Source organism: Pararge aegeria, chromosome 1 (assembly GCF_905163445.1).
Source record: "Pararge aegeria chromosome 1, ilParAegt1.1, whole genome shotgun sequence".
Taxonomy (NCBI): domain Eukaryota; kingdom Metazoa; phylum Arthropoda; class Insecta; order Lepidoptera; family Nymphalidae; genus Pararge; species Pararge aegeria.
This window is the reverse complement of record NC_053180.1, coordinates 2,163,826-2,190,469: the sequence shown is the minus strand read 5'-3', so window position 1 is coordinate 2,190,469 and position 26,644 is coordinate 2,163,826. Positions and strand designations below refer to the sequence as shown.

The 26,644-nt window shown below is 35.0% G+C and overlaps 1 protein-coding gene across 1 annotated transcript; it reads right to left on the bottom strand.

The window, feature by feature from the left end:
- Window positions 1-16: 16 nt before the first annotated feature.
- On the bottom strand, window positions 17-26,567 carry LOC120637880 (digestive cysteine proteinase 2). Its single transcript, XM_039909931.1, has 15 exons — window positions 26,457-26,567; window positions 26,082-26,169; window positions 20,731-20,836; window positions 19,726-19,849; window positions 16,384-16,519; window positions 14,860-14,975; window positions 14,254-14,368; window positions 13,766-13,846; window positions 12,342-12,463; window positions 11,311-11,412; window positions 9,428-9,554; window positions 4,470-4,575; window positions 3,478-3,567; window positions 1,630-1,727; window positions 17-673 (listed from the first exon to the last, which is right to left on the bottom strand). Exons 1-15 carry the CDS (start codon window positions 26,518-26,520, stop codon window positions 487-489), a joined length of 1,662 nt encoding a protein of 553 aa, XP_039765865.1. The 5' UTR covers window positions 26,521-26,567; the 3' UTR covers window positions 17-486.
- Between the last annotated feature and the right edge of the window lie 77 nt (window positions 26,568-26,644).

The following is a 26,644-nucleotide window of genomic DNA, read 5'->3' as shown; positions in this document are numbered from 1 at the left end:
TTAATTAAAAATTCATTTAATTTAAGTACGCCTACTCTATAAGCACTTGAAACGTCAAGTATGTCTGGTTTGTACACAAAAAGTACAAATTTTAGAAGATTATCAACACAAACTATACTACCAACTTGATTTTTTTTTTATAATCATCGATAAATGAGAAAACGTTTTTTTATCCATACTGCGCTGTTACAATGTCACATGACACAATAAGTGACACCGTAGTTCCTAAATTTACAGCTTTTATATTAATTATTTTTATGTTGTTTTTTTTTAATGTTTCAAAGAAAATGATAATTACCTTATCTTAGTTTCAAGCTAAAATGTAATATTCTTTGAAAGGCCTTAAAGGACTTGAATCCATGCCGTAAAAAAAATTAAAAAAAAAATGGGCGTACAGAATTGGATTCTGTTTTAGAGGCTCAGAAACGTATTATTTCGTCCGTGCTATAAAGATGGTATTTATTTAAGGGCGTAAGTGTATGTCATCTACATAAGGACGTAAGTGGGGGCTGCTTGAACGCCGCAGTTGTCGTCCTTGGTGGACATAAGGACGTATCCGTCGTTGCCCCACAAGTTGGACCAAGAGTTCTTGATCAGCCAATACTTCTGACCTTTGAGGATGCCGTAGCCGACCGCCAGTACTGCGTGATCGAGTTCTTCAACTTTGTTTTTGCTGTAAACATTGAATGAATGAATGATTGAAAGAAAAAATGAATGAAAGAATAAATAAATGAATGAATGATAGATATAACGAATGAGTGAATGAACGAATGAATGAATGCTTGAATACACTTTTGTTTTACACCAAAGAAAAGAAGGAGTTACAGAAATATAAAGATAGAGCAAGAGAGTACAATTCGGTGGCCTCATCGCTACATAGCGATTTCTTCCAGGCAACCAAAGGTGTTAAAGGGAAAAACATAGAAAAGAGGTAGGTGTCGCAATAAATAAGATCTAAACATTACACAAATATATATATATATATTATATATATAAGTATAATATATTAATACATATATATATATATATATATATATATCACATATAAATACAAATAAGATATAAACATACATGAAATAAAATTACCCCATAATTAATGTAGTCTACTAAGAGTCATATGGAACTTATATAAAGATTTCAAAAATGCCGCTAAGCGATTTAGCGTTCCGTTGAACGCTTAGCGGCACGCTTTTTTATATCTTTTTTTTTTAAATAAATAAATAAATATACTACGACAATACACACATTGAAATCTAGCCCCAAAGTAAGCGTAGCTTGTGACATGGGTACTAAGATGACTGATGAATATTTTTATGAATGATATACAATATACATAAATACTTATAATATACATATAAACACCCAGTCACTGAAAAACATTCATGTTCGTCACACAAACATTGTCCAGTTGTAGGAATCGAACACACGGCCTTGGACTAAGAAAGCAGGGTCGCTGCCCGCTACGCCAATCGGCAGTCAATACGGCCTTTGTAGGTAGGGTGGTAACTAGCCACGACCGAAGCCTCCAGCCAGACATACCATTTGCCACTCACCGTTTCACTACTACTATTAAGAAAAAAACCAAGAATGAAAAGATGATATCCATAAGTTATTTTCAACTGAACTCACCATTTGGGCTCATAGTAGACGCCATTCGAGTAAAAACTGAAGCTTTTGTGCGACGCGTCGATGGCCACGGACACCGGGCCGTATTTGAAGATAGCAAACTGAAAACAATGTCAAATGGCATCTTTACATAAGTTCATTACAATGGCTAATAAATAAATATAAATACTACCATCGCCAAAGGTTGTCTGGGAGAGATCGCTTTAGCGATAAGTCCGCCTTTGCACACCTAAACTAGTTTTTTTATTTTTTTTTATTTGTAAATGTGCTTCTTTGTATTTTGGTTTTGTGTGTGCAATAAAGAATTTAATAATAATAAATATAATACGTCCAGTTGCGTGCATAGCGGGTATGCACAAAATTCAAAAAATTCAAAATTCATTTATTTCAAGTGGGCCTAATTAATAAGCACTTATGAAACGTCAAGTCTGTTTGTAGTGACTCTACCACCGGTTTTTAAGGCAGATTCCACTAAGAAGAGCCGGCAAGAAACTCAGCAGATTGCACTTTTCCAACATCATTTTAAAGTTTAACAATCTTTAGAATCTTTCTGTTTTGTGATATAGAGATGAGAGCGGAGTGGCCTGCTTCCAAGCAGCCTTGTCGTTTAGGAATTCATCAATCGTGTAGTAACCACGATTTATTAAATGTGTTTTAATATATTGTTTAAAACTTAGGTAAATGTAGATCTAATGTTACCTTCGGTATCATGTTATAAAAGCCTATACCCATCCCCACAAAGGATTTCTGTACGTTTCTCAGACGATATGCAGATATCACTAATTTATGTCCGTTTCTAGTTAGTCGACTGTTTATATCGACTTTTTGTTAATTACTTATGCTTTGTTTAATAAAGATAATATTTATAAAGATAAATTGGGCGTGTATAAAGATGGCTTATTCTTTTAACAAAAACCCTGAAATGTTAGTTCCAGGTGAAAATATATCACCACTTATTCGTATAATATGAGATTACAGTAAGAGAGTGATATAGTATATTAGTATAGTATTATACATACTAAACTAATATACTATACTAAGACAATACACACATCGCCATCTAGCCCCAAAGTAAGCGTAGCTTGTGTTATGGGAACTAAGATTTTTATGAATAATATACTCGTACATAAATACTTATAATATACAGATAAACACCTAGACACTGGCAAACACTTATGTTCATCACACAAACATTTTCCAGTTGTGGGAATCGAAACCACGGCCTAGGACTCAGAAAGCAGGGTCGCTGCCCACTGCGCCAATCGGCCGACGACATATCCAAGAGCCGGCGCTTATTTAGCCCAACGGCTAAGTGTAGCATTTCAAAGAGGCAATAGCGCCAGCATTTTGGATACCATGCCCATAAGTGAACAGTTAGACGGCTTATATTTTACTTTTTAATTTATCTATGATTTATTGATTTTCATTTGTTTTTTAAATTCTTAACAATGCTTGAAAAAAAACCACTTAATATTTATAAGAAAAAACATCCACCTTCCGCTTGCGGGGCTTTTGAATGCCCAAGAAACCGGTGGGCTTTTAGTCAGGGCTCAAGAGTGTGGAACCTCCTCACAATACGCGCCGTTTCAAGGACTACTGCCTTCTGTATCCGACCCTTGATCCAACAACCAAGCGAAAGCTTCTTAAGATGTTGGTCGAAGCTTTTCGCGAGAATACCATTGACTGAAACGAAGTCGGAACAATAACGGTCGACTCAACATTCCAAATGGCGGTAATCTCGTGAGCAAGGTCCTTTTTATCATTATTATGTGTTTACTAATTGGAATTTTATTTAGGCCGACTTGAAATAAAAATAAAGTGGCAATAACAAGGTCAGTGGAAAATACACACCCGCAAGGAGTTTTCGTTCTTGGTGGTGACGTTCACCCAGCCCTTCATCGACGTGACGAGTGTCACATTGTCTATGTGACAGTATCCATCCTGGAAACAAGTAACACGAGTTAGCAAAATTTTTTTTTTTAATCCTTTGACCAAGCTCAACTGTATCAAGTTTATAAGGCAAAAAGTAATGAAAGAGACAGATGAAAATTGAATCAAGCTAGAATACCATAACCATCTTTCTGTAAAATTAATTTGCTGTAATTTTTTAAGAATTTCTGTCATTATCATATTATATTTAAATAAGGAGAGTCATCTGTGTATATGAAAAAGTGTCGTCAAAATGTATTAAATTAGGATGGCGCCACATTTGCATCAGGGTAACTCTTAAAAGAAGCGCCAAATATAAATATTGTTAGAGTAGGCTTGAAAAATAAACAAGGAAGTATGGAGATACAAGGAAGTAAGGTTATATTTACCACAATATTTTGTACAACGTAAGTTGTTGAAATTCTCAATAATTAACTACTTTAGTCGATAATGACATTCAATTTTTTAACTCGGCATACTTCAATTCATCTACGATTGCTACATTCATACCATACCCTGTGCATCCACCAGCGCCATTGTGGAGGATTTTTGAACTGTTATTTAGCGCAACAACTGGACACTTTTTCAACTTTTCTCCCATATAAGATGACTCTCCTTACCTTACCCTCCATATTTAATATAAATGGCCCTATATTACAAAGCCGTCGTTCTATTACGGAGTTATGCTTCAACAAATTGAAAAAAAAAAATAACGTCTCTTTGAAGTCGGTTAATAACCCAGCAACCCAGCAGTGTGGTGGATCTATGCCATAAATGGCTGGTTTCTGCACAGTTAATAGGCCGACGACGACGACAACGACGACGACGACGACGACGACGACGACGACGACGACGACGACGACGACGACGACGACGACGACGACGATGATGACATTTGGCTCTTTATAACCCACCTGTCCCAAATAACCGCCGTAGTCCTCCTCAGTGGGTAGTCCATGCTTCATGATCCACTGGTACGCGCGGAAGTCCTCCCCACCGTCGCAGCCGTTGTTACCAAAACTGAAAATTATTTAATAAAATGTTCAAATCCTTAATAAATAAAGTGTGTTTTTTCGTTTATTGTCTACACTACATAACTTACTACAGGGCTATCTTGTAGCGCACTACAAGATAGCCAGGGCCCCAAGTCTGCTATTTTACAAGATTTGTCATTATGACACCATTCCATTGCAATCCAATTATCATTGTGCCCAAAGTCGGTAGTCTACTAAATTCACAATGGTCTTACAATTGGATTGTAATTGGATGATAATTGCATTGTGGTAGAAAGGGAATCAGTGTTGCCATTTGGTCAAACTGTGTTTGAGAAGTAAAATTAAAAAAACTACCATTAATTAATAATGTCCAATTAAGCGAATTTTTGATTAGAAATATTTTTAAATGTTATTGATATGTGTTCTAAAGACGAACTTTGTATCACATTTGGTAAAACAATCGAAGGAACCCAAAAAACAAATATTTTGTGTGCCAAATTTTGTCAAAAATAATTATATTTAATCTGTAACTGTCGAATTGACATTAAATTTCATTGACGTTATTTTGTGCTAGTGAAAATATATAAATTATAATAAAAACAAACAAAATGCTCCTCATCGAGCAAACTTCGTCGCTGCTTTTGGAGAGTTAGACAGATCAGCCTGGACACTGCAGCTGTACCAATAACGGACGTTGCCCGGCGAAGCGACATTGGGTTGCGTACCTACGCTCAAATTTTATAAATAAATTCCCACTGAAGAGCGAAAGTAAGTAATGCAATCTTGTACTGTTTAAGCATGATATGAAGTCTAAGTAGGTATCAAATTGGTGTGTTTCCAACAGTATCTCTGGTAATTTAATTAAAAAAAACACAAATATGGGGAGTAATCAAAAATTTTATAAAATTCTTAAATTCTTTATTCATGTACGCTTATCACAGGTGCTAATGAACTTGTACTTATCATGGTGGTGCTAACTACATTTTTTAACTTAAAACTAAAGCTAGGAGCTTTTCATTCCATTCTATTTTCTTTTAAATTTTTTATCTTTTATTAACTTGTGGACCCATTTAAGGTATTGCACAAATTGTGACCAGCATCCCTGTAACAGAGTAAAAAATTGTTGTAGAATAATTAAAAACAATAGATTAATAGGACAAAACACTATGTTTAACCCTTGGAACACATATACTCATAATATATGCCTTTGTCCACAGTCTTTTGACAAGAGCCTGCTGCAGTGCCCAACCTTCAAGCAGACCCTGGTTTACTCGTTGAAGTCTCTGTGAACCAAGTCCTTATGTGATAGAGCTTTCCAACTCGGCTCTAATCGTGAACAAAGTGATTTGCTGTTATCTGTTGAAGAATTCTGTCCTCTATCTATAAGGAACTTCATCAGATAAAATAAATAATTCTTGGAATGAATATAAAAAGGGTAACAATAAAGGTTTGGATTTCAAAATGAAATTTGCTAATTAAAGAAAAAATTATATCCTCCTGCTTTTATTGGAAGCCAGCTGAAGAGTCTTCATTTTTTACATGTATTCATTTGTAAACTAAATTACTGTAAATAAAAATCATTGTTCAGTGTCTTATCTTTATTAACTTGTATTATTTGTCTCCTCATAGATTTATAAAAATAATTTTAATAACACACAAAAGTTAAATGCCTCTTGCAGAAGAATTGCTTTAATTGTGTTGTGGCTTTTATATTGTGCCAAACACAACATGCATCTGCAATCTTGCCAGCAGTGCAATTGTTTAGAGCAAGTATGCATTATAATGCATACTTGCTCTAAACAATTACCAGAAAAAGATATTTGGAAATAAAACACTTGACCATCAAACTATGTACATGAATTACTACAGTTTTCAATCTAGGAGACCCTAACATGCTATCTAAAGCATTTTATTTACTTTACCTGAAACATTCTTCCAATATACTTTTACAGCGCTCTACTGTATTGCATACAGTCACAAGTTTCATGCATAGAGTAGTGTGGTGTATCTCCCCTCTATAGTATTTAAGTTGTGGTCATCATAGTTTTTCACAGAGGAAAAACTCACCTGAAAATCCAACCAATATTAACCTTGACGATTAAAAATCTATATTGGAATTAATTAAAAAAACCTAAAATAAGTAATACCTAAAAAAAACCTCATGCCCCATTATCATTTAATGGAGTTAAGTGTTGGCTGAGTGGGTGACTCTGCCACACATTGGAGTTAAGAGCAGAGCCTGGGTTGCAGGCACAATATATTTAAATCTGCGTCACAGATTGTTAAATAAATTGAAGATTATTGGCTAGATATATCACATAATATTAAAATATGAGTTCAATATTAAAGTTACTATTATAACAGTTAGGGAATGCAATACCTTAGTGTTATAATATTGCCTTTCATGAACATTTGGCCTTATTATTGCCACATGTGTCCCATCTATGATATCTGAAGTAATTTTTTTCATAGAAGCTGAAAAAGCATTCTTCTTGGTAAAGTACTCAGCATATAACTGGTAAAATATAATTTCTTCCTTCATCCATCACTCCACTTCAGCATCCTTATCACTCTGGACATTTAACACTTTTTATTAAATTTGGTGTTAAGCACCTCCGTTATTTGTCCCACAGCTCTTGAGGCAGTGATCTGAGAAACATTGTGGGGGGCCCAATCGTTATTTTTTAGGGGCAGATGCATAAAATGCTAGTGCTACCAGTAACTGCAACAGAAATACCAGCATTACAGCCATGCCATCATAACATTTTCTGAGATATAGGTACTATACTTAATTAAAAAGCAACGAAAATTAAAGTTGTTTTCTTACCGTGGTTTGGGAATGCCTAAGTGGAGCGAGCTCCCACACTTGACTCATTACAGTCTGCCAAGCAACTCCTTTTTTTATAAATTCCGCATCGGGAAGATCCTAAAGTAGTCTACATTGTTTCTTAGCAAGCTGCGGGCTCGACGGCGCCTGCTACGCTTAATCAAATGGTATTGAAGAACATCAATAGTCTTAGCCAACTTAAAAATATTCCACCTTAATCTGAATATTATGATCTCACACTTCACAATTGAATTGTAATCAACAATAATATTGCTAAAAGGCAATGACTGCAGAATTGCGTCTCAATGGTCTCACAATGATCAATAGAACTGTCAAAATATTAGCAGACTACCAATTCGTGCGATCATTGAATTGTCATTGTGCAGCAGACTAGCAAATGTTCATTGAAGTGTCAGTGGTTTTCCATCGGAAAATCATAATGACACCATAATGACACCATTGTGTTAGCAGACTACCAAATATGCCAAAATTGACAATTATGAAGTCACTGATCGATCACTGACACACAATTGTAATAGCAGACTTGGGGCCCTGGTCATTATGCATACCCTTGTCGAAAAAAACGTGTGAGCTTTCACGGGACGCCTGGCAGATGTGAAACATCGAAATAGTTTTCTGTAAGTTATTGCAGATATTGCATAATGAAATGACAACCATATGGATAACCACTCCTTTTTGTAAGTCGGTTAATAATGACTGTTTTATTACAAAATTAATATTCATTTCTATTTTTACATACGAAATACAAAAATTTAATCATATAGCGTGGCGATGCGTTGCCACGGCCTGTGTCGCAACGAAAAAATCAGTTTTACACCAAAAACCTGTGCACGCCACTGATGTCACTAGCGGTCCCACACGACTTCTTCCGCCTATAAGTCAACCTTAAAAGATAGACATATGCTGAGGCGGACTTTTTTCAGATCTTTTAAGTGGCAACAACTTTGTCATACATGATTCAATCGAAACTTTTACTTTACCGTTCACGAAGCGCACGCAGTGGAGAGCTTCCGAAAAAAAAATCCGATTTTTAAACATTATTTTAGGGTGCCATACTCCTATAGCCTTCCTCGATAAATAGGCTATCCAACACTGAAAGTTTTTTTCAAATCGGACCACTATAAGTAGCGGCACGAAAGTGTAGCGGTGACCATTATTGCGCAGGAGTCGAAAATAAGGTATCATGGGGGAGTAAGAGGGTCGCGGGGAGGGTGTGCGTATTGTTCGCACGTGCTTATTGGCTCACCAGTCGTATTCCGTCTCCCGTACCGATACGACACCCCGCACACTTCCAGTGTACAGTCGCGTTCTGAATTGTATTGTTATTACTGTTAATTTTTGTTGTTGTTTTTATGAATGTTTTTATTTTTCTATTCCCTATAAACTTGTAAAAAATTATAGCCTAGATAACAAGAAATCTTTGGAACTTGGAACTTGAAACTCTAAACTATAATAATTACAAACACATACACTCACACTCAAACATGCATTTACACTACACATAACACACACATTACAATTAAATAATTTTCACAAATCAACGTTTATTTTTAAGAAAAAATTAAAATTCTACTTGATAAATAATATGTCAGTATAAGTCGTTTCCAGTAAACGATGATCTTTGTTTAAGTCGTATGTTTTTGCTCGGTAATATTTGTGAAACTACCCGATTGTACGAACATTTTCTTTTAGCTGCATTAAGTTATGCTTTATAGATATGTACTTTTATAGTGTACACTCACAACATGTTTTATTTCTAAGTTTAATGTTTTCTCAACTAAGCGAATTTTTTGTAATTCTTTTGAGAAATAAAGATCTTAAACCACAAATAATATCATTTTCATTGGATAATAATCATTGCTTTATTAATGAATGGCTAAATACTATTTATTAATTATAGTAATGATTGTATTGCCTGCGCGACAGTACCCATGCGCAGCTATCCCCTCCACGTTTCGTTCAGCGCTAGACCTTCTTGCCGCGACTTGTAGCTCCTGAGATCATCGCGTACAATTAAACACACACTTACCCCCAAGAGCAGTCGACAAGGGCCTGTTGGCTGAGTCGCACCAAGTGGCCGCCGTTGTGCATGAACAGTGCTCCCTCCACCGCACCCACGGTGCCGAAAGACCAGCACGAACCGCAGACGGACTGATCTGTGACAAGTTAGCAGCATTTTAACGATTTTCCCCAGCACCGGAGGCAACAGTTCGTGGCAAATTTAAAGAAATAGGTACGGGTAATACAAATACAAATTATAAAATTATAAAAAAAAAAAAAAGCAATGTGTCATCTCCAAATTGGTACATTGTAATATGGACCTTTGAAAAAGTAGATCGAAAACGTTTCCTACTAGATGGCGCTAAAGTCGCTATAAGACTGATGTAAAAGGCATATACTTATGTCGGCATCGACGTTAAGAGCGCCGTTCCGAAAAAAAATTTTATATGCTTTTAAATTTATAAAATAATAAATACAAATTAGAAAAAAATAGGTAAACTTACAGTAGCTTCGCAATATACTTAGCCCTACTAATATTATAAATGTGAATGTAAGTTTGTTTGGTACGCTTTCACGCGAAAACTACTGAACCGATCTTCATGAAACTTCTTATACATATTCTTGGAGGTATTAGAAATAATATAGGATACTTTTTATCCCGACATTAAGCTCTGTTTCTTTGGGAGAGAGGATAATAATGTTAGACTATTTTACACCATAACTCCGACAAATTATAACCGATTTAAATAATTATTTTTGTACTATAGAGGTTATAATATGTTTTTAATTTTGCACAAACTGTGGTTGGAGATAGAGGACAGAACTCCTCAGCGGACAGCAGCAAATCCCTCATTTAAGGCTTAGCGATACTTTAACCGAGCTTAACCACGAAAGTAATATTAGATCTACCTAACATAAGTTAAAACAATGTTACAAAACACGATTGATGAATTCCTCATCCCGCATAAGACAGAGAAATTCTAAAGATGGTTAAACTATAAAAAGATGTTTGAAAAAAGAGCAATCTGCTGAGTTTTTTTCCGGATCTTCTCGGTAGAATCTGTCTCCCGAACCGGTGGTAGAGTCACTACAAACACTTGACGTTTCAAAAGTGTTTTAAACTAGGCCTTCTTGATATAAATTGAGATTTTGAATTCTGAATTTTGAAACCACTCGCTTCTATAGTCTAATTATTAGTTCACTGAAGTAAACTGAACTTTACGGTGTTATCAACAGGGTTCGCCGATCTATGTGCCTATTTGAATAAAGATATATTTGACTTTGACCTAGACTTTGATATTTATGTTGACATATAAGAATTGATTTTTTCTTGTCTTCTGAACTAAATTTTTTGGTGATTACTGGTTACCTTGGCAACACGTAGCGTAAAACTACAATTCAGAATGATTAAGATTGTACTCCATACAGCAATCTCATTTAAAATTGGGGAAATCCCCTTTAAATTACTTGATTGATTAACTTGACTTAGTTCATTTATATCACAAACAAATGAAGATTAATATAATAATAGGTACTTGTTTATTGAGTGTCCTAAAAAAAATCTCAAAAAACCACGAATTCTTTTTTTACTTTTTTAAAATAAAAAATGTGATAATTGACACATATTTTTTACAAATTCCTTTCACATTTTTAAGTGTTTAATCTACTTAAGATACTCAAATTCGCTTATTTTTCTTAGCCTGCATATAATATATCCGATATATATCGGAATTATATCAAAATATCTCATTTTTGACAATGTATATAAATCAGATTTTAATGGAACGAAAACTCCTGCCACAAAAAGTCACATGAAACACTTACAATGAGTTAGAGAGTCATACATTATGAACTTTGATATATTAGTAATAAGGTTCTTTTTTATATGAAAGTGTTAAATAAACTTCATACCTTTGACTGGAGTGACAGCGCCGAACAATCTCCAGTCATGTTCCGCTGGTACTTTGTCGCTCAGTTCCTCCAACGACTTCTCACTGTGAGGGAACGGCAAGCCTGTTCATATAAGGGTATGGTTAAAATATATCTTTTCCACTACTCATGCTCTTAAAGTCGGAGTCGGAGTCGTATAATATGTGTCTATGTGTAGGTGGACTAAAACTCAATTTGATCTTGAGGATAAAACTAAATAGTTATAATCGACTTTCCGGCTCTGGGTTCTAGTACTGTTGATCATATACCTAACCTTTATGTGAGGATAATTTTATTTTGATGCAAAGAGTATGTAAACACTACGTTGTTTTTTTTATTACTATTGTTAATTTTTGTTTATTTTTTCTAGTTTATTAAAATGTTTTCGTCCATTTCATGTAAATATCCACTTATTCCTTGATATTTCAAAGACTTACAATCATGATTAAATAACAGCAACGACAAGAAAATAATATATGTTGTCGGTGCTCAGGAGAATATGAGCAATTGGGGGGAAATCACGAAAGTAATAGGAATATATGTTTTTTATTTTTACCTATTTTATATTTTACGAGTTATTTTATTTCTTCGCAATCGAAATAAAACAGTGCCAAATCCGGTCACAAACTCTGCGTATATCGGGTATTTTGTCATTTCTAATCAAAGATCACATGCTAAGTTATTTGTTATAAATACCAAAATCTTTAGCTATGACACGAAAATTACGTCACAGCCATGTGCGGCCATGACAGCCGCCGAGCGTTTCCGCGGGAATAAATTCTTTTTAATATAATTGGCAATTTATATGAACAAAACCTTTAATTTCTGCAGAAGTAAGATACATTTTGTATATAGTTTATACTTCCGAACGTCAAAGGGCAGTTTTTCAATATACGTCATCAACCCTACTATAGAAAGTGTAATCGTAGTATATATAATTTATTTATTTATTTTATTTATTTATTGAAAGTAATACGATGATTGCAGGTTTCTAAGCCCTGATATCAACATACCCATGTTGGGTCCGGAGTACCGGCGGCCTCGTAACGCCGCGAGTTCGTCGTCGGTCCGGTCCGCGAGGTGGTTGACAGTCAGCGTGAACCCACGACGGGCGCGGTTGTTTGAGTGGATGTACCTGGCAGCATATTAAGGATTACAATACGTATGATAAAAAATCTTGGGTATGAATTTGCCTAACTTCATAACTACATTAACTCGACTGTGAGATGGTGATAACAAAAAAAAACCATGGCTAAGCTTGTTTGTTTGTTGTGGGCTCTTCTGGACCAGGGCGCGTTTGGAATCCTCCTAGCTTTGGTTTTAAGTTAGCGAATGCAGTTATAACCATAACCTAACATTAGTGTAACATGTTAAATGTATGAACGCTTCATAAGTGCCTGTGATAAGGTCTACATGAAAAAATAATTATTGAATTTGAAAAGCATAACAGGGGAAGTTACACCTTAAGACGACCTCCCTGGCGCAGCGGTGAGCTCTGTGAATTTAAGCAGCAGGGCCCGGGTTCGATTCCCGGTAGGAAAAATTTGGGAATTTCTAATTTCTGAATTTTTCTCTGGTCTGGTCTGGTGGGAAGGTTTGGCCGTATCTAGTTAACACCCTACCGACAAAGACGTGTTCCAGTGCTATGTCGCGTGGAAACCGATTAGGGGTATAACTACCATACTCCCTAACAGGTTGGCCCGCTACCACCTTAGACTGCATCATCACTTATCAAAAGGTGAGATTGCAGTCAAGGGCTAAGTTGTAGTGATATAAAAAAATAAAAAATGGGCGTGTCATGACCGTAGTCGTTTTCAGAATCATCATCATATCATCACATTACCGGCCGACTACAGAGCACTGGTCTCCTCCCACAATGAGGAGGTTAAGGCCGTAGCCCACCCCGCTGGCCCAGTGCGGATTGGTGGATTCCACAAACCTTTGAGAACATTATGGAGAACTCTAAGGCATGCAGATTTCCTAACAATGTTTTCCTTCACCGTTGAAGCAAGTAATATTTGAATTGCTTAAAACGTACATAACTTAGAAAAGTTAGTGGTGCGTGCTGGGATACGAACTTAGCCCCCCGTAAGTAAAGCCGAAGTCCTAAACACTAGGCTATCGCCGATAGTTAAAATGATGACTTTAAAAAAACTTTTCAATGATATTAATTTATCAATGAATACCCATAATAAATTTAAATATATGTAGAAAATATATATATATATATATATATATATATACATTTACGTGTGTAAATAATATACTTGAAATAAATAAATTTAGAAGTTTCAAAACGCTCAATTTCCATTATTTATGTCTCGCATTTTAATTTAGTAAATTAAGCTTAAAAGTTCATTGAAATTTTTTTTATAAATTTCACAGCGCTTTTATAAAAAAAATTTTAGTAAAAGAAAAACCACAAACAACATCTTACCTGAGGTTTTGTCTGAAAATATTGGATCTTTTGGCGTGTTCGACGTCGGATGCATATTGTTTGTTGTGCTTGAATTTGAACCTGTAAAAAATTATTACTGAAATTAAATTTCTTGTCTGTTGTATGTGCATCCCTTAATTATTAACACATTTACTCATAATATTAAAGAATAATATAATATATATATATATAATATATTATATATAATTCTTCATGCAAATTTTGGTCAACTTCAAAAACATGCAAACTTCCTACACCTATTTCACCCCCTTGGGTTGGTAATTTCTCAAAACCATTTCTGAGCAGACATCTACGTCTTAAAAAGAAAATACCTTTTAAATGTCAATATTTCGTGAATCAGTGAGCAGGTATCTCTTTTTGAATTTCAGTTATGCTAACTCTTTTTACAAAAAAAAAAAAATGAGCCTTGATGCCTGAAATAAAGATTATAAATATCAAGATTGGGTTGAGGAGGTTATCAACAGTACCTTTCGAATTCATCATCAACGTGAGCGTCATGTACAGGATGCACGAATTCCTTCATCGGGTTGAAGGTGGCGAAGTGGCGCGATCCAGGGCCCGGGAACGACGAGCACTGGAAACCTGGGGCCAGATAAAACCAATGAAATTGTTGGAGCTGCTTTATGCGCGTGCGCTGACTAAATCACAAGTGGTAGGCCGCGATTGATGATAGTTAATATTTATGTGCATTTGAAAAAAAAATTATAAAATCGATATTTCCTGCAAGTGTAGGTTATAACACTACTAGTACAACAAAAAAAATTTAAAATTTATAACTTTTTACACGCTTTATATTAGCTTCACCTGTTATTTATTTTTATATGTTTGTAACAGACACCGCAACAGTCTGATTTCGTTAAAACTTTTTAGATATAAGTTTGACGAAATCATATGGCATTATACCATTTTTCAATTCGCAAAATAGATTTTTTGTTAGTTTATATAACGAATATATTCAAGCATTTATGAATAAACTAAAAGGTAGAAATTAGTTTGGATTTTATGACAAGCGAGTTTTTTAGTTTTTTTTTAACTATTAATTTATTACTAAGCAGGTAAACTGATAAACTTACTGGGGTCAATCCTGAACACGTCCTGGTCGATTTCATCGACGTCATAGTCCCTATAGTCGATGTAGTAATGGTCGTAGTGCGAGCCGAGGAGCGAGTTGAAGCCCTTCATTTCGTACCTGAAAATAATAAAACCTACTTAGCCGACCTTTTTTTTTTTAAATAAATAAATACACTACGACAATACACACATCGCCATCTAGCCCCAAAATGAGCGTGGCTTGTGTTATGGGTACTAAGATGACTGATAAATATTTTTATGAATAATACTTTTAATACACATATAAACACCCAGACACTGAAAAACATTAATGTTCGTCACACAAACATTTTCCAGTTGTGGGAATCGAACCCACGGCCTTGGACTCAGATAGCAGGGTTCCCGCCCACAGCGCCAATCGGCCGTCAGAACATAGTGTTAAACAACACAGAGAGTTAAAGAACAGAGTGTTAGCTTCTTCATAAAATTGGTTAATTGAATTCTTAGATACTTCATTCATTGCATTGCTTGTATAGTTTTTCATTTTTTTTACTGTTATTCCACTTTTTTTCGCACTGCATTCATTTTAAATTCATAGTTGTGTGCACACACTTTCGACTTTAGCGTGGATCAAAACTTGTTATTATTTCTATTTCGATAAGACTGTTATTTACTAGTCAGTCCAACATCTTGACAGGCTTTCGCTTAATTGTTGGATCAAGGGTCGTAGAAAAGCAGTAGTTAGTTCTTGAAACGACGCATATTGTGAGGTTCCTGTCTGGAGACCTGACCCCGCCCGTTGCTGGGGTACTCAAAAGCCCCGCAAGATGTTTTTTATAAATTTTTAATAGTGTTATTTTGTATTATTTAAATATGTTGAAAATTTAATAATTCACAGAATATAAACTATATATTATAGTTATATTTATATATATATATATATATATATATATATATATTATTTATATATTTGTATAATTTTAAATCTTATTTATTGCACCAGCTACCTCTTTTCTATGTTTTTTTCCTTTTACGCCATTGGTTGCCTGGAAGAAATCGCTATGTAGCGATAAGGCCACCAAATTGTACTCTCTTTATATGTATTTATATCTTTGTAACTACTTTTTTTTATTTGGTGTACAATAAAAGTGTATTCATTCATTCATTCATAAACTAATCAAATTCAAATACAAAAATCATTTACTTCAAGTAGGCCTAATATAAGCACTTTTGAAACGTCAAGTATGTCTGTTTGTATACTCTACCACCGGTTCGGAAGGCAGATTCTAACGAGAAGATGCTGCCAAGAAACTTAGCTGTTGCTCTTTTCCAACATCATTTACAATTTAACAATCATAGTTCTGTTTAGTTTCCAGGCAACCTTGCCATTAAAAAAATCATCAATAGTATAGTAACCTTGATGTATTCAATGTGTTTTTATACATTCTTTAAACTTATGTAATGGTAAAAATTACCTTCGTTATAAAAGCATACACTCATATAATTAGTGAATCGTGATAAATCTATCATTTTATCATCACACTCACCTGATAGGTATGGGAATGGGGTCACCCCTCAAGCTCTTCTTGTACTTCACCCACATAGTGTACTTGTTGATCTTGTCGCCGATGTTCTGCACCATCCGCCATTTCACTGCGTCCGAGTCTTGCATCGTTTCTGTATCTATATAAACATACCAATATTATAAATGCAATGATGGTAAGAGATTTTATAATTTTTTTAGCATCACTCTTGCTTGTAACGTGGACCTTATTACATTCTAATAAGGCTCATTATCCAAGGTATTAAACACGCGTGTTTTATTTAATTTTACCGCACTTGTGTGTTATTTAAGATATTCCGATTAAGTTAAGTTTTACCTCACACCTCTAAATTAACTGGATAATATAGATATAATACACCTACTGGATTTTTTCATATCAACAAATAGTTTTTATTCGTTTGAAATTAATATGAATTTTCTGAAACAAATAACCTTACTTATAATTTTTGAATTTTAATAATAATAATTAATTTATTTGCATCAAAAATGGGTTACATATGTGGTAAATAGGTACAGAATAAAATAGATCCAAATATGTTTTGCCATAAAAGCGCCCAAATTTTTTCCGGATATAAATCTATTTAACCATAAAAAAAAATTAATTTGGTAATGAACGTTAAAATTTATAAAATCATTCGCAATTCCCAGTATAATATTTTTTATACAGGCTGTATGTCGACTTGCATTTTCCGTAGTTCTTAATATTTTGTTAATATTTTAGCTTTCTGTTGGAATGATGATACAACAATTTGATAAGATTATTCCATTTTTCAATGTGTAAAATAAGATTTTTGTTAATCAAGTTAATAATATTTTTGCCACGTTAATTTTGGTATAACTAAAAGATTCTTATAAAAAGGCGATACAACAGGTAAATATTTTTTGTGATTAGACTGGTTGTTCCTGAGATTACTCCTTCAAACATATAAACAATATATTTAGCTATTACATATAAGCAATTTTGAAAAAACGTTTTCCTAATTGGTTTTCTTAATTTATATAATTTTCATCTATGAGTCAAAAAGGCAGGAATGACAGTAATTTTAATTTCTAATAGTAAAAAAAGACATTGGTGAATTAATCATCGATTAATTTTGCTTTAATAAATATAATAATTTAAGAAAACCTAAAAAAACACGCCCTTATAAATAAACTAAACTAATATATATATGTGGGGCCAGAAGCGATATCAACAACTACCGACCAATATCGGTCCTGCCAGCAATTTCCAAAATATTAGAGAAATGTTTGAACAAAAGGCTAATTAATTACTTAGACAAATACAACTAAATTTCAAATACACAATTTGGTTTTAGACAGGGTAAATCAACCGAAGATGCAATTTCCAACTTAACTTCAATGATTGTTAACCAACTTGATCAGAGGAATAAGTGTTTATGTGTTTTTCTGGACTTAAAAAAGGCGTTTGACACCGTTTCTGTTCCCATTCTGGTGAAAAAGCTAGAACATATAGGAATTAGAGGAACGCCCTTGAAACTGTTCAAGGATTATTTAAGTAACCGTAAACAGAGAGTTAAAATCGGAGAGTATGTTAGTGAAGAGACAAATATAATCTATGGCGTTCCACAAGGAAGTGTATTGGGACCGACCTTGTTTCTTCTTTACATAAATGGATTGTGTGATAAAAAATTGAAAAATGGTAAAGTTTTCTCTTACGCTGATGATACCGCTATCGTGTTCTATGGAACCTCCTGGAAAGAGGTCCAAAGCTCAAGTGAAGAAGGTCTCGCTAAGGTTTCTGCATGGCTAAATTCAAATCTGCTTACTTTAAACACGAGTAAATCTAATTTTATATGTTTCACTATTAAGAATAACGCTCAACCACGATTCAATTTTACGCTTAAAATTCACAAATGCGGTGATCAACAAAGTCAAAATTGCTCTTGTCCAACCCTTGATAAAGTCTCGTCTACTAAATATCTAGGTGTTGTTCTTGAAACCTATCCTGGTATCCCCAAGTAGAATTAGTTGCTAGCAGAGTAAGGAAGTTAACTTATATTTTTAGGATGTTGCGATATGTTGCTACATCTGAGTTGCTCAAAAAAATATATCTGGCCTTGGCCCAATCAATCATGACCTACTGTATTCCTTTATGGGGAGGTGCCGCTAAAACTAGATTCATTGAAGTGGAAAGGGCTCAGCGGTATTTATTGAAAGTTATGAACTTCAAATCATGTCGATTCCCAACAGAGTGGTTATATCAAATCAGTAACTGTCTTACAGTAAGACAATTATACGTTTTAAATGCAACTCTTAAAGTACATAAAACTCTGCGTATTGATCGAAGTATTCTTAATAAAAGAACTAATAATACTGTTGTCCCTTCAGTAATCACTAAAACGGCCTTTGCTAATAAACAATTTAAAAAACAATCCAGTCTTATATATAACAGAATTAATAAAGCACTTAATATATACCAATTAAATTCTTACGATTGTAAAACAAAAATTACTCAATGGTTACAATCACTAACATATGAAGAAACTGAACTCCTTTTGCAACTGATAAAGTAAGTCATTAAATTTATTAAACAATAAGGTTTATTACTTAAGTAATAATCAGCCTCACGCATATACACGCACGCGCGCACGCAAGCACGTTCTCACACATACACACACACGCGCGCACACTCGCTCGCACACACACACACACACACACACACACACACACACACACACACACACACACACACACACGCACGTACACATAACATAATCGCACTCACACTGCATGTTTTACTCGCATGTCAGAAAAAGTAAAAAATAAAAAAGTATTATATAAATAAATTGAGATAGATAGAGCGAGATATTCTGGCACAGGTTTTAAACTTAACAGAAGTTCTCCGCCTTATCTGCTATTGTTTTATGTGAACAAATAAATTTTCATTTTCATTTTTCATTTTCATTTTCATTTTCATATATATAGGTTTGGATTTTTATACAAAGTGTGTTTTTTAAGCTGTTGAACTAATGTCGCAAAGATTGCGATATTTACCAAAAAATTCAAATTCAAAAATATTTCATTCACGTAGACCTTATTACAGGCACTTACGAAGCGTTCATACATTTAACATTTTACACTAATGTTATTGATGGTGATAACTGTATTTGTTAACTTAAAACTAAAGCTAGGAGGGTTCCAAACGCGCCCTGGTCTTAGAAGAGCCCACAAAAAACTTAGCCAGGTTTTTTTTTTGTTATCACCATCTCAGAGTCTAAAAGTACCCAAGCCAGTTGTGAGATACGTAATACTCCTGCCGCGAACTTCAGTGGGCCGGCAATTGGTTGCTGATGATGGTACTCACCGACATATTTGAAGTCTGTCATATCCGGCAGCACTGTCTGTACGTTGATGCTCTCACCCTTAGTACCGTTCACCTGGAGGCAGGTGTCTTGGTTTTGTACTTTCTCAGTGGTCACCGGAGCGATCTGTTGATAATATAACCATTGAAATCTTCTGTCCGTTCGTCCGTCGTTGGGGTCCCAAGGCGCCGGAATGGCGACCTCGCACCGCCTGTAGTAATTTCACCAGGTAAAAAGCGACCATGGTTAGCAAAGAAATGTATAGTGGATTGGTCACTATGTCATTTTTTTTACACAGCCTGTATAATAAGGCCACGTAATTGTATACATCGTGTTTTTTTTTTCCTGTATTTTTATGTGGTGTACAATAAAAGTGTATTCATTCATTCATTCATTCATTCATTAATAATAAATATATTTTTTTTAGTTCTGGTTCATGTATTCGTATGTAGTTAATTGAATGTACGTTTATAATAATTTTACACCACCAATTTGTTCAAGTTCTTGTTGTCCTAATCCAGAGGTCGCCTGGCAGAGATCGCTTCTAAGTGATAAGGCCGCCTTTCGAATTCTACTCCAGTCTTTGTATTACTCTCGATTCGTTCAAATAAAGAGTTTTTATAATAAAAGTACCGTGAACATGCCAGCTTTATTTATCCAACCTGTACTATGTGACATACATATTCAAAAGCTACTTTATATCTCATAACTTTTTGAAAATAATCTCAGCAAACTTATAAAAAATCATAAAATAGGGGTAATCTTCATTAATATGCTCTAACTAACTAAGCACCCAATCAGCTTGATCTTTGGCATAGAGTTAGTTGAAAGGACGGAGAGAAACATATCTAGTAAAAACAATTCCGCCATCTTTGATAATCCGCCATATTGAATTTAGAATGATGACAAGATCATACTAGACCGATAAAGGTCGACGTGCGCTAAGACTTCAATACGTTGCATAGCCGAGAATTAAAGAAGAGGTAAAGAAAAAAAGAGAAAAACACCTTGATAGAAGTACCAAACTCGGGGTAAACGGATGCTGCGAGCTGGTAGGTCTTGACCATCGCACCATAGTAGTCGATCCGGGACTTGCCATTCTTGCTGTCAAACCTGGAAAAGAGAATAGGGTTTGAAAGAAGCGGCTAAGTGCGATCTAGCCTTGCATAAGAAGGTTTCGGGTAACAGCCAGTACCTAAATAATCAGCTTCGTGCGCTCAGGTTGCCTTTAAAAGATCACATTTAGTGATAAGGCCGACTTTGCACCCTAGCACTAAGTACTATTACTGTTTTCATTAAAGTTTCCCTATTCTATATTATATTCTTTTTCAAGTAGTTCTGAAAATATTCCTCAAACAGTCATTACCAGTCCTAAATGAAAACGGATCAAGTGTTTCGTTCATTTTCGTTCATTCAACTATCTCCGCAAGACAAAAAGTGATTATGAAATATCTTGATTAATTGCTTCTCCTCGGTGGAATCTGCGTCACGCTAAATTCAGGGTGCAGGTTTTTTGTGACGGTGTGCGGGCCCAACGTAAGAAGTGAGCTGGCGGACGATGTATTTCCCTCTCACTCGCACCTATCTTGCGACAGGCGTAAATCTTGCGATCACTGCTGTGACACTGCACTTATCCATACAATAAATAAACAAAAGTGACGTTTGACAGCAGTGATTGCAAGATCTACGCCTGTCGCAAGATACGTAATCCGTAACCCTGCCGAACCGGTGGTAGAGTCACTACAAACAGGCAGACTTGACGTTTCAAAAGTAGTAGTATAAATAGTCATCGTCATCATCACCATATCAACCCATTTCCGGCCCACTACAGGGCATATCCCTCCTCCCACAATGAGAAGGGGCTAAGGCCGTAGTCTACCACGCTGGCCCAGTGCGGATTGGAGGACTCCACACACGTTTAAGAAAAATTATGGAGAACTCTCGGGCATGCAGGTTTCCATAATGTTCCCCTTCAACGTTGAACCAAGTGATATTTTAATTGCTTAAAACACGTAACTTAGTAAAGTTAGAGGTGCGTTCCGGAGTTCAAACTCTGCGCCCCGAAAGTGAATTCCAAGTCCTACGCGCTGGACTATCACAGTTTTACTTTATAAGCTGTTATAGTCCATATGACTTCGATTGCACTTTCGGGGGACCGAGTTCGAATCCCAGCCAGGGTTGCCAGATTGATTCTTCCTGTTATTGGGATCAATAATCGATTTTTCAAGATTTTATGGCTTTGGTCGGGAGAAATAAAAAAATAAGTTAATAATCTCAATTATACGTAATATATTAGGTAAACAAACATATTTTTACATTGCACTGTAGATATAAGAGGAAAAAAAATAGTAGGTATTTGTGACACATAAGATAAGAACCGAATGAGCATGTTTATTGTGTTTTGTTCTTGCCATAAGTATTTGTCATTTTTTTTGGTGTGTTGTTTGCTAGTTTCGTTTGACGAAAATGTGAACTTAAAATTATCGAACTTGTTTTTCGGGAGATTATTTGCTTTGTCGGGAGTCGGGAGGACATACAAAAATTCGGGAGAATCCCGCCAATTCCCGACCGTCTGGCAACCCTAAATTACCAGCACGCACCTCCAACTTTTCTAATCTACGTGCGTTTTAAGTAATTAAAATCATCACCTGCTTTCCTACTTTCCTAAATTTAATTTATATTGAATTCGATTTCTTTGGTCATAACTTGGTAATTGGTATGGATAAAGTTCAAATACTATCTAATTAAAACGTAAACTGGGTTAACACTCCGTGAAACATAAAACAAAGCAGTAAGCCAATAAATAATAAGCGTAAATAGATTTATCTTCGAACAACATGACCCATAATATGTAGATAAAGTTCAATAAACGCCTCGATTCATACTATGACCTCATGTTGTGCAAATATATATCGCACATATACTATATTATTATAAACAGAGTAATATATAATTGCGGTGATAGCCCAGTGGGTAGGATTTCGACTTCACTTTCGGGGGACCGAGTTCGTATCCCCAGCAAGCATCAATTTATCTACGTTTTAAGTAATTAAAATATCTCCTGCTTCAACTTTGAAGGAAAACATCGTGACCTGCATGCCTGAGAGTTCTCAATAATGTTCTCAGTGGCGTGCACTACGTTTCCTACCAGGGTATGCAGGAAAATAAAACGGCCAAAGTTCTCGATAATTCGATAGGAGGAGATAGGACGTGTTATCTATCAATTTTAGGGTAGGCAGTGCTTTTGCGCATATATGAAGTGCACGCCACTGAATGTTCTGAAATCCGTGTAGAGTCCACCAATACGCATTGGGGCAGCATGGTGAACTACGGCCTAAACCCTTCTTGTTGTGAGGGAGACCCGTGCCCTGTATTGGGCCGGTAATGGGTTGATATGATGATGATGATGATGATGATGATGACGATGATGATGATGATGATGATGATGATGATAATAATATAATTTAATAAATATCCTCAGTTATAATTAACTAAAAGCGCCCGCGGCTTAGTTTTCGCCTGATAAAAGTTTCGAATGTCTTTCTCCGGGATGAAATTTTTGATGAAATTCTTCTATCACTTTTCGTTTAATTTCATCAGAATCGATGCAGCAGATTTAGAACATAGGTTAACAAACAAAACAAATAAATAAACATCCAGACAAACTTAAGCGTTTTTATTATTGGTATGAATAGAAACAACAGTTTCCTTGAGTGAATTTCCGATTAGTGTATCCTGTACCTATTATCGAAGCTTTCTATTGACAGTAATAATTGACGGACCTAGCAAATGGCCAGAGCAACACTTCACAGGGCATGCAATGGGCACATCTTGCAACATGCATGCCACCCTGTGTCCATCAATTTGAGGCACGTCTGTCAAAACTGCCTTTGCCTGTCTGTATACAGTCAAACCTGGGTAAGTGAGAAAACTCTATAAGTGAGAGTAATAGCCAGGACCCGTCATTTTAAGCTCCCAAAACCTCTATTAGCGAGAAACAGAAACCTTTGTAAGAGAGAGTCGTTTTTCCCCCACGGACCTCCGTAGGTGAGACTGCTACTTATCTATACCTCTATAAGCGACAGTCGAGCAAGCAATATTCGACAAAATTTATGAGTTAGAGAAAAACATTCAAAATACAAAAACAGAAACCCAAACGAAATTCACGGATTTTTTTTAATGTAAATAAGTTCTAAATAAAATAAAATTACATAGTGCATGAATATGTCTTGTTATTGCTGCGTACCTCTATAAGAGAGAAACGCTACCCATGTACCTGCATTAGTGAGAAACCTCTGTAAGCGAGAATGAGATTGTGCTCCCTTGAACGCTCGCTTATCCAGGTTTGACTGTATTTAAAAAAAACAATATCTGTACAAGTAGGACAGCAATCCTAATGAAAAAAGCGTGTCAATCAATAATGTATATACTTATAATGCACCACTTCAGTGTGTACTGAATTCAGTTTCTTATTGCAAGGTCACATATATCATATTCATGTACAATAAATGCAATAATAGGTGGCAAACGCAGCAGTTATTCAATACCTACTTATAATTAAAATACAGTTTATTAACAAGGTATTAAAATAAACAATATCTAAGCAATAAATTACGAGTCATCAAAATATCATTTGTGTACCTAGATGTGTGTACCTACGAGTAGATGTTAAAAATTAAATAGTTTTAAACATATCAAATACTGTTGACTAAAGAAAATATATGACGACCTCCCTGGCACACCGGTGAGTGCTGTGGTTTAAAGCTGGAGGACTTATTTGATTCCTGCAGGACAGGGATAGTTTTGGAATTTATATAATTACTTACTTTTTTGATTCCTGCAGGACAGGGATAGTTTTGGAATTTATATAATTTCTAACTTTTCCCAGGTGTGGTCTGGTGGCTTGGGCCGTGGCTAGATACCATTCTACAGATAAAGACGTGCCGCTAAGCGATTTAGCGTTCCGGTACCAAGTCGCGTGTAAAACAATTCAATATAACTGGCATACTACCTAACAGATTACTTCTTCAACCCTCCAGGATCTTTTGTGCTCAACATACAACATATAGCAATTAAATATCACTTGATTTAGTTGAGTGATTTTAGATTTGTGTATCATACATAAGCTTCCACGTTTCAGTGCCATGAGTGATTCTTGGAAAACATTTTCAGGGAATCTTTAAGAGTGTGAGTTCTCCCAATCCACTTGGCCAGCACTGTGGACTACTGTATAAACTCTCCTCATTCCGAGAGAAGACCCATGTCAATAGTGGGCCAGTAAACGGTTGGTAAAGATGATAGTCTTAGTAATTTACCCAAGTCCACCAATATGCATTGAGGCAGCATTGTGGGTCAAAATAGGCCTGTACTTTACAGTGCAAAAATAATAATGCTGTGTGTATCACACTTACACATCATAAGAAATTGTTTGAGCTACTCCCCGTTATCCCCCTAATAAAGAATAATTTGTATTAGAAGATCACCCAACAATTATTAGAGTATAAACCCCTAAACTTATAAAACATAAAAAAAAAATATCTAAATTAAAAACAATTAAATTAAAATAATAAGGAATAACTATTCAAATTATTAAAGATGCGATATATAATAGACTAATCCTTTTATAGAGGAAGGCTATATTTTATATTGACTTTTAATTATTAAAATAACCAAAGGATATATCAATTATTGAATGAGGTGACCACAGTGGTATGGTACTAATAGGTATAATTGATGCCCATACATGAAAACATTTTGTTTCAGAAACTCAATACTACTAGTATTGAGCTAAACAGTCCCTGTAAACACAGTTTTCTTCATAGAAACAGGGTCTGATTATTCAAAAAATATTTATTTCAAGTAGGCCTAATATAAGCACTTTTGAAACGTCAAGTCTGTCTGTCTGTTTGTAGTGACTCTACCACCTGTTAGCTCAATACTAGTCAGTAACATAAGCAATTAAGTGTTCAATATCTAACAAAGCCACAATAGGTAAAAAAAAATTGGTTGGTAGGGGCCTCATACACTTTTGTGTGGAAATAACATTCATCCTGATGTTTTCAACCAGAAAAATCTGGAATAGTTGAATTATTGAAAATAACTAAATTAGATTTTCTTTATGGCAATTGCAACTTTTGATTACTTTTAATAGTTCTTTAGATTGTATGTTCACCGGTTGATCTAGTTATAATAAGAGGTAACAATATATATATTGCTGGCATCTTCTACTGAAATATTTTCAGTACATTCTAAAGTTATCGGTGTATTGCTTACACCAATAACTTCAGAATTCTTTAGCTTACTTTAGAATATTTGTGTGACAAGTTTACCAAAAAGTACATATCTTTTTTTATCTTACCAAGCGTAGAAGGGTTCATGGAGCTCTGCATACGGGATATTTAATATTCCCTTGATCGTATACACGTCACTCCATTGCGGTGGTGCTTCTAAAAAAAATAAAACGTAGGTAGTGAAACAAAAAAGTTTCACCCATTTCACAAAATATAAAAGATTTATAATGCATTTTAAGTTTGCATAGATGCTGAAAAAGGCGTGCAACATACAAAAGATAACGTTAAACACCGGTCTACTAAACAAAGACAAAATAATTAAGAGACTGTAGTAACAGAAAAAAATTATAAAGCGCAGAACGTTTTTCGTGGGCTAGAATAAGTCGAATAAGGTAGCATTATAAAATTTTAATATTGTACTTAAAAGCTATAAATTTCCTTACCTTTATCGACATGAAAGCCTATAGTTGACCCGATAAAAACGCATATAAATGCGTAAACAAACATTTTGTACAAGCGCCTGCTAGCACCGCTTGAACAAGAATGACAAATCAAGACAAATGGATATGTCAAATGTCAATTTGCATTTTGACTTTTGACAACTTGATGTCAGTTCTATAATCTGAATTTT

Bases quoted from the DNA above. Each gene is read 5' to 3' on its own strand.
- LOC120637880 (XM_039909931.1), bottom strand. From the start codon at position 26,520: ATGTTTGTTTACGCATTTATATGCGTTTTTATCGGGTCAACTATAGGC. The intron at 13,847-14,253 runs GTACTGTTGATA...AATTTTTTACAG, and splicing joins GTTGATGATGAATTCGAAAG to GTTCAAATTCAAGCACAACA. The intron at 11,413-12,341 runs GTATGTTGATAT...TTATATGAACAG, and splicing joins GTACTCCGGACCCAACATGG to GCTTGCCGTTCCCTCACAGT.